Source organism: Rhincodon typus, chromosome 23, assembly GCF_021869965.1.
Source record: "Rhincodon typus isolate 14 chromosome 23, sRhiTyp1.1, whole genome shotgun sequence".
NCBI lineage: Eukaryota > Metazoa > Chordata > Chondrichthyes > Orectolobiformes > Rhincodontidae > Rhincodon > Rhincodon typus.
The window spans coordinates 22,203,041-22,212,802 of NC_063354.1; the positions used below are offsets into that span (position 1 = coordinate 22,203,041).

Genomic DNA, 9,762 nt, shown 5'->3' on the forward strand with positions numbered 1-9,762 from the left:
CAGTAAATGATTTATAAAACGATTAAGTTGATTCTGAAGTACAAGTTTGTAATCATGCATCCAGTTATCTAATGCAACCTTTGAGAAAAAGACATGAGTGCTTGTATTCCTTTATTTTTGTAATGGTCACAATAAACTTAGAAATTAAACAAAGTGAGAGAATGGCTTCATAACTTGCACTCACATTTCTGGTAAAATAAACAAACAGAGGACAAATCAAATGCTAATATCTATAGTCCCTCCTCTAGACAATCAGCAAAATGCCACAGGGTAATGTTGAAAATGGACCAATTCCATGTTAGTACAATTCAAATCAGGGGTGTGCACGTGTGTGCGTGTGCACGTGTGGTAGTGGGGGTGCTGGTGAGGGGCGTGGGTGGGTGTTACTTAGTGGAAGCAAATAATTAACCACATTTGTGGTGCAAAATAGGAACTTCAAATATAAATTGAGGTCAAATAAATTTTCCTATTAAAATTTTAATTAAAATGCAATCCAATTATACATCTCTGCTGCATAAAACAAATAATCTTTCAAAAGCAAATTTGCCCTCTATATCTCACATTAACCAAGTTGTAGTGGCTCACTTCAACTTTCTTACAGCGTCATTTAAAGTATTTTCTCCCATCAGTTTTTTTGTTTAATTAGTAGCAACATTTATTGCTTATACCCTTTTTTTAAAAATTAGGAAGTATACCCTTGTTCAAAGGTTGCACAGCTCTCAAAGGCCACAGCAACAGTGAGGAGGGAGTGATTATAACCACTAAATTATGGGGAATTTAACATTAAGGCCTAGGTTAATGACTAGAGTTGAGATTTATTTGTTTTAAAGTGTAGGAAAATTGCAAGCCCTTTTTTTGATACATGGTCTTACAATTTTACCACACATAATGTACTGTGGAAATCTTTCCCAATAGAAATGTCAATTTTCTATTATATTTTGCCACTTCCAAGTAAAAGAGCTTATTCAGACAAAAACAGAACAACTTAAGAGTTGATATTCTTGTGTTGATTCAAATACTTGCTCCTTACATAACTTGTCTGTTTCACTCACTGGTGAAACAGCACAAAGGGAAATAACCCCATCTCTTCATCATGAAAGCTTAAACGCAGATACAAAACACATCATTTGTGACTTGCAACACTATATTCTAATACTACACCAAACAGCCATGATTGAACTGAAAACAAGACTCTAATCTTAATGCTAACAGAACAGACCTGAAACATCTATCACTGCATGTCTATTATTTAATATACACTGAGGAAAATTAAATTCTTCGAAAGCATTTTGCACAGGGCACATGATAGTGGGCCATAAAAGAAAATCTGCCAAGTCTAGAATACTGACAGTTTTGTGCTGATACTCACGCTCCGTACGTGGGGATGGGTGGTGGTGGGGGTGCAGCGCGGAAGGTGTTGTAAACAGCACGACCTCGCCCCCGTAAATGAGCTCCTCTGTAGGCCACAGCTGCTCCAGCCCCTGGGTATGGAAAACCAGTCACTATAGACAGAGAGGAAAATCAGGTTTACTAGATTGCCTTGCATTCATTACAGCTCAATTAGAAGCTAAATTGATTAAGTGTTTCATATGAGCACTCATTTGATTGATCTCATTATGCAACATATTGCTCACAATGATGTAAAACATTCTTCACAAAATGTTTCTTAGAAGTTGCAACTCTCTAGTGTTGCTCAGGTGCCAACTGACATGAAAAAGTCCTTTACAGGCTCATGAAAAACGAATGGCCACCAATGGTATGGGGAAAGGACAAAAAAAGGGAGACTGAATGAATAAGTGAAAGGACATGTCACAGAGTATTCAGAAGGAGGGAACATGGTTGAGCTGCTGAAAAGGACGGTGAGGGGCTACAAGAGTAGTCAGGAATGGTCAAGCAGGGAAAAGAAAGGACTAGCTTGGTATCAAGAGGAGGCATTCAGCATTGGAGAAGATTGCTGAGGCAACAAAAGATTTGAAACTGTGAAGGTTCATTAGATCAATTCACTGGGGCTTAAAGAGAGCCGGTGAAGATATGGACAATGAAAATATCAGCCACAGAGTGCTGCTGTGAACATATCCCAGTGTTTTGGATGAGTTCAAGGTTGCACACTATGAAGATCTTCAGGTGAGTACTGGAGAAATTTACCTGGAGATAAAGGCTGGAATCAGAATTTTGGGGGCAGAAAGGCAAAACAGCATGCTAAGGAAAGAGAGGTGGTAGCAGTGATAGAAAAAATAAGGGGCTGAAGAGCTTAGGAATGAGCAGTACAAGTTCCAGCCCTCTGCACTTAACCTAAGGTAGAAGTCATATCCATGGAGTTGAGGCTGGGGAATCACAATTCACATTGTAAAAATTGTATAAAACACATGAACACAAACTACACAACAATGGAGAAAAAGTTTGAATTTGTGTGAAACATTCAAATACTAAGGATTCTGCTGTTCATTCATTTAAAATCCCTCAAGCCCTGTGTTGCTCACTTTCTTCAGGTGCCAATAAATGCAGTAATCTTTTTGATAGCTAAAGTGATTAATCCCTGCTGAAGTTGATGCTGCTTAGCTAACTTATGCCACCTCCACCAAAATTCAAACAGTCATTGCAACAATTGCTGTAAATATCCCCTTGAAGGTACTTTATTGCCGAGTTTAACAATTTCATATTTAAATTAACTGAAATGGAGCAGCTAACCTAACCTAATTTTTTGACCCTTTTCCAGAAAACTTAGTAACAAAGCCTTTAACAGGAAGATTTAAAAATGAATAAATTTGGATTCTTTTAGGCAAAAGGAAGGAGCAGGAAGGAGCAGAGAAAGAATATAATATAGACAGGTTCAATGTAGCTTTCTGGTCCTCCTAGTTTAAACACCCATCTACAATTACAGCAGAGAGCTGGTGGAGATAACGCGGCCATCTACAGCACTTGCAAACTCGACTTTTAGGAACACGACTGGATTTTCTGTTGTGAATGGGAAATTTTTCAGACTTAAATGAGTTATGCGTGTCAGTGTTTCTAAGTAAAGTGAAATCTGACCAAACCTTGTGTCACTGTGTCCATCTAACAATGTGCCCGTGATGTAAATTTGACTAATCATATAGATTTTTGTTTATGCCACCACTGTGGTTAGAAAATCTCTTTGCACATCTTCAGGCCCATAATCAGCGAGTAAGAAATAAATAAAAAGCACAACAAGACTTGCAGCCTGCCTTTCCTGGGCTAGACTGCCAGGAGTGAAGGGCTAGAAAGGGCCTGGGTGCTGTAACTTAGATTCCAGGCTGCAGAAACAACAGTCATTACGCACCAATAATAACTGACTAGTGTAATGAAGGAAACAAAATCCCAACCGTGCATGTTAATGAAAGCATTCAGCTCAGCCCCAGCAACTGAAAACACTTCAGTTTATCTTTACAGAACATAACAAAATATATGAGACGTCTGACAGGAGTGTGTGTGCTTTCACTGATAATTTATAATTCACTCAAGGAAAAAAAATACAAATGGTTCAACAGTGTGGGCTGCATTCGCGGACATGTTTAATTCTGAACTCAGCAGTGATTAATGAATAGAAGATGAGGCTGATCTTCTTTCATATGCATGGAAGACCTCACCACACTGGAGGTCACCAAATGCAACATCCTGCGACTTGTTCTGTCATTTAAAATAGAACTTGTTCTACAATTGTCAGCTCTTTTACCAATGCAACGATAGTTCATTATTTCACTTCAGTGGAAATAAAAATTGCCAGATGAAAAACAGGAGGAACTCTGGTGGTGCAATGTGTCATACACTGCCCTCTTAGCTCCAGGACCTCGATTCAAATTCAATCTAGCTTGAGGCAATTAAGGTCTGTGTTTGTTACCCATTAAGGTCCAAAGTTTGGGTGAAAACAATCAAGTCTTTACTAGCTTTGGCACCAAAGTTTTATTTAGCAATCAATCAGTCAAGAGACCATGGTACAGGTTAGTGTGGGCCCTTCTTCCTAGGGAAGGGAAAGGAAGGGTGAGCTAAATTGTTACAATAGAGGATAGGGGAGTTTTATTCTGTATCTAATCCATTTGGCCTTCTCCTAGAATCAACAGCCTAAGGCCAGGGGACGGGACGAGGTGGGGGGCGGGTGTGGAGGGAGGGGTGGTTGGTGGTGGTGGTGTCTTGTCTTCCGGGAGTTGCTGGCCAATCAAAGGTTGCCAGTTTTTGTGTTCAGCGGCACCATTGGGAAAGTTGTGGCTAGTGCCAGAAGGACGGACTTTGGAATCCCAGGTTTGGGGAATGACCCATGTATCAGGTAAATAATGTGGGGAATTGACTGGGAGGGGCTCACAGGGAGGGACTTGAGGCTGAAAGAAGGGGTCCAGAGTTAAGTCACGCTCATATCTCATCATGATTTTCTACGTCAAAGCTCCATCCAAAGTATTCAATGAATTCTGTACAATGAGAACGGTCTCAAGTATACAAGAACACTGATTATAATATGAGGCCTTTTTTTCAAACACTTGCTTTAAACACCTTCTAGGACAATCCGTAACAATACTTTTCCTCACAATGAGCATATCTAGAAAATTCCAAACTGAGACTTCAAAATGAAAAAATAGTTGAGCCTTAGAGGGGACACTTCTGCTGAGTCTTACTTCTAGGAGAATTTTAAGTCCATTCATTTAGACTGCTTTTCCAATTTTGTTTGAAAATAGTGACTTTAGGAAATTATCACCTACACACTACCGTAATAACCACCAACGTTCGCAACATCTCACCAGAAAAATAAATCGAAGGACTTCAGAATTTGCTTGAGATCCTACGACCACATTCAGACACCACAGATACTGTAAATGGCACAAATAGTCTGGGATGGGTCCCTGTGGAATTCCTCGAGCATCTTGCAGCTGTGTATAGAACTCCAGTTTCCCTATCGATATTTTAAATTGTTGGAATTAATGGGTGGAATCAACTGTTTTCATTGGGCATCCCACCTGCTCATTCAGTAGGTAATGAGCCCCTGGTCGACTCTTCAGAACAAAGCCCAACATATCTTTTACCAGTCGGGCAGTTTCAAGGGCACCAGTTAGCCTTCTTCTGAAATCAGGTCTCCAAGGATGGAAGCTTTGTCTTTTGAGAGATGTCAGCCAACACAGACCAGCGTTTCATGCACTGGCCATTGCCATGAATAATGCCATGGTGGTTGCTGGAAGATAATCCAGGAATGATAAGACAAGTGGGGAAGATAATGATTTATGGGGGGTAAGTGTTTCTGGTGTTAGAGGTCACAGGAAAGAGGGTGGTAAGGATCCACAGGTAGCAGGGGCTGGATCTCAGCAGGCACCCGCTGCTGTATGTCCATGCCTGAAATCGTGTATAATTTACTGTAGATTGAGGGAGCCGACCCCACCCCCTCCACCCGCCATTCCTGAACTGACAGACAGTTCAGACTAGTTTACCAGTGAGCTAGGCCACCTCTTATTTGTCCCAGAGTCAAGGCTGGAACACACCGTTAGGTAGTCCTTTTACAGTCATTATTTGGCCATTTAACGACTTCAGTTGCAGGGAATATGTTCAATCACAAATCTTCCTGTTTAGAACTTAATCTTGGCAGGGTTGGGAAGGTGGCAGGGCTCTGAAATGCCACTACCCTGCTTAATTAAGTTACGTTTCAGTCTGTGGGCCCACTACCTCCAGGACCAGAAGTTTTCACTTGGTAACGTTCTAACATTAGGGAAGACTCAGCAGAACATCAGCTTGCTTGCAACGTTCAATGTCTATTGTTGTAGTGAATTTAATTATGTCCTTTTCTCTCCAGTCTAAATTCTGAGAGAACATCCTAGTGGAGGGAATCTTACACTGTGCAGGTGTTTTCCAGAATCACACGGGAACCAGATCTACTTATTAACGTGGGAGCCTGATTCTGCAGTTCTGCTGCCACTTTGTCCATGCCCATTCATTTGGAAGTAATAATCATGATTATATTTATAAGTACATCATGAGAGAAAACTAGCAAGAAATATAAAAATAGACAATAAAGCTTCTATATTATACATAAAGGAGAAATGTAGCAAAAATGAGCATTGGTGCATTAGAGGCTGAGACTGTGGAATTAATAATGGTCAAGAGAAGGAAACAGCAGAGACTGTTGGATACATATATATTATATATGCACACATATATATGTAAAATGATAAAAGACACAAAAAAAAACCAGAATGAAGCAATTTGCTGAAGGCAGGGAGGAACTTAAAATAATCATGCTTACTCGCGAAAAGGTACTCAGAAAATTAATGGAACTAAAGGCTGTCAAGTCTCTTGAACCTAAAGGTCTGCATTCTAGGGTCTAAAAGGGGGTGGCTGCAGAGAGAGGGGATGAAAAGGTTGTAATCTTTCAAATTTCGTGAGATTCTGGAAAGGGCCAAATGGATTGGAAAACTGAAAATGTAATTCTACTCTGAAAGAAAAGAATGAGACAGAAAACCGGAAGAAATAGGTCAGTCTACCATTGGAAAACTGCTGATATCTAATATTACAGAGATAGAATTTTATAAATTCCTGCTACTAATACAATCGAGCAGGTCTAACATGTGAAAGGAAAATTGTTAGAAAAAATTATAGTGCCAAAAAGATGTGCAGCAAGGAAACAGACCCTTCGGTCCAACTTGTCCATGCTCACCAGATATTCTAAGTTAATCTAGTCCCATTTGCCAGCGTTTTGCCCATATCCCTCTAAACCCTTTCTATTTATATACCCATGCAGATGCTTTTTAAATGTTGTAATTGGACCAGCCTGCATCAGCACCTCTGGCAGCTCATTCCATACATGCAGCTGTGTTCTTTTGGCAAGATAACAAAGAGAGTAGATAAAGGGGAAACCAGAAGATGTAGTGTATTTGGATTTCCAAAGGGCATGTGATAACATGCCACATAAAACGTTACCACACAAGACAAGAGCTCACAGTGTTGGTGTTGGTAGACTTGGACAGATAGATGATTAACTAATAAGATAAATGGGTCATTGCTGGATTGACAAGCTATTACTGGTGAAGTGCTACAGGAATCAGTGCTGGAGCCTCAACTATTTAGCATCTATATTCATGGCTTAGATGAATATATTTCAGCTAAACTTGCTGAAGATATTAAGACAAGTAAGACAGCAAGTTGTGAACAAGTTAGAGTCTGAAGAGGGGTTTAGATGGTTTACGTGTTGGGGAAAAAAAATTTCAGATGTAGTATAAGGAAGGAAAATTTGTGGTTATGCACTTTGACAGGAAGGTTAGAAAATGAGAATATTATTTAAATGCAGAAAGACTCCAGAATGTTGCGGTACAGAAGGAACTGGGTGTCTTTCTACATGAAACACGTAGTTAACATGCAAGTAAATCAAATAATTAGGAAAGAACAAGGAATATTGGTCTTTATTGCATGGAGCATGGAATATAAAAGATAGTCATGCTACAAATATACAGAGAAGTGGAGAATCTGCAACTTGAATATGTGTAGAGTTCTGGTCTTCTTACTAAAGGAGGGATAATAATTGCAGTTTAGAGAAATTTCAACTAGGTGGATTCCGGTGACGAAAATCCCAGGCTCCTTCGATAGCATCTTCCAAACCTGTGACCACTACAACCTAGAAGGACAATGGTAACAGATGCTTTGAAACACCACCCCAGCAACTCCCCAGCAAGTAACACTGACTTGAAACTATATCACTGTTCCTGGGTCAAAACCCCGGAACTCCACTCCTAACAGCACATGAGTGTTCCAACACCTCAACAGACAGCTCACCACCACATTCTCCAGGGCAGTTAGGAACGGACAATATGCAAACTGCAACAAACTACCCTAGTCAGCAAGGGCTTATACTATTTGCAGTTTGGAAGAATGAGAGATGAACTTGGTGCAACTATAATATTCTAAGAGGGCTTGACAGGACAGACACTGAGAGGAAGTTTCCTCTCACGGTGGAATCTAGAACTAAGTGACACAGATTAGAAATTAGGGGTCTTCCATTTAGATGGAGATGAGGAGGAATTTATTCCAAGATGGTTGTTAATCTTTGACATTCCCTTCTACAGAAAACAGTGGGCACTGATGCTTTGAGTATTTTGATCAAATGGGAATCAAGGATCATGGGGTCTGACAGGAAAGTGAAACTGTGACTGGATTAGCCATGGTCTTATTGAATGGTCGAGCAGGTACAATGGGCCACCTCCTAATTCTAATCCTCCTAATTCTTATGATCTTACAATCTAAGATTTCACCTACCAGTTTCACTAGGCATGAAATTGTTTAAACTGTTCCACTCACAGAGTGTCAGTGTCTGATGTTCAGCAGTGGTCTCAGGTTACTATGTGGCAGTGCTGAAAATAATACCTTTAGAATATTCATTGAGTTATTTATGCTGCGTAGAATTTCATTTTTAAATTAAGTACACACATATCAAACTAAACACCAGCAAATACTGATTGTAACAAGTGCTGCCTGGGTAGAGTATTATGGTACTTCCATTTGAGGATGGTGGCTTCAGTTGGATAGGACACAGATCTTTCAGTACCCATCATTGTTCCCGAGAGTGCAAGGTAGAAGCCATGCAAACATCAAAGCTTTTCATTTGAAATCTCATGACCTTCATGAGGAAAAAAATTGCACTCTAACTGCAAAAACATCATTATTGACACAAAAGCATGGATAGTGCCTTCAATAAACTGTATTCCAAATTATCTGCATTGTTGGGAAGGACTGAAATACTGTGTCAATGGAATTTGGGAAAAATACTGCTTTGCGTTAATGGTTGATGATCCCACTGAGAAACATTTTGTTAATAGCAAAGGAATACCATGATTTAGCCTTCATAGCATCTGTTTAGTCAGCTACCACTGTCATGAAGAGTGTATTTGGCTCCAAATTGATGTAGCATTCCCAATATTTCACGGTGGTATGCTAAAAGAAATATGTATAAAGTGAGCAGCACTCTTACTTTTTACATGTTCCTCATATTAGCGCTTCTCTCCCAATTTAAGCAGATAGATAAATGCAAAGTTTTGATTAAAATTCTCCCTACGTAATTTGCCGCCTTTGCTTTTAATAGATGGTAGCTTTGAAAACATAGGCTTTTTGGAGTTTAGTCCCAAAATTAAGGTTCTCTCCTTCAGTACAGCTTTTGAAGCAGAACACCCACGTCTCCAGCATTATAGTCTGCATGGTTTGCTTTGCATCTCCACTATTGGTTTACTTCTTGGCTACTGGCACAAGTTCTCATTTTATGGTGAGTTGCATCCCTGTAGACAAACAACTTACATTTTCTATATTGATAGCAAAGACACAGAGTTATGAATGGACACCAAGAATTGGCATTAGGAGGTAACACAAGTTCCTAACCAAACAGGTAGATTTTAAGGAAGATTTTAATTAGGGCAGCTTCTGGGAGACTGTGTTAGGGAGCTGGAGCTGGAGCTCATTGCACTCAGGATCATCTGAGATGCTGAGCACATCATAGGTAAGAGATTTAGTGAGGTGGTCACTTTAGGGTGAATCCAAAGAGATTCTTTAAGTATATTAAAGGAAAAAGAATAACTAGAGACAGAATAGGATCCCTCGACCAAAGTGGACATGTACGTGTGGAACCACAGAAGATGGGCAAGGTCCTCAGTGAATATTTCTCCTCGGTGTTTACCGTGGAGAAAGACAATGAAGACTTGGGAACTTGGGGGAAGTTAGTGGCGATAGCCTGGGGACAGTCCATATCACAGTACAGGAGGTGTTGGAAGTATTAGAATGTACGAAGGTGGA

The 9,762-nt window shown here is 40.0% G+C and overlaps 1 protein-coding gene across 3 annotated transcripts in view; it reads right to left on the reverse strand.

Moving 5' to 3' along the window:
• The window catches only part of rbfox3a (RNA binding fox-1 homolog 3a), a 255,819-nt gene that overhangs the window by 44,250 nt on the left and 201,807 nt on the right, over nucleotides 1-9,762 (reverse strand). For all 3 annotated transcript variants that reach the window (XM_048610905.1, XM_048610904.1, XM_048610906.1), the window contains exon 8: nucleotides 1,370-1,502. In XM_048610905.1, the coding sequence (XP_048466862.1) occupies nucleotides 1,370-1,502 (133 nt within the window). The remainder of the gene's footprint in view (nucleotides 1-1,369; nucleotides 1,503-9,762) is intronic.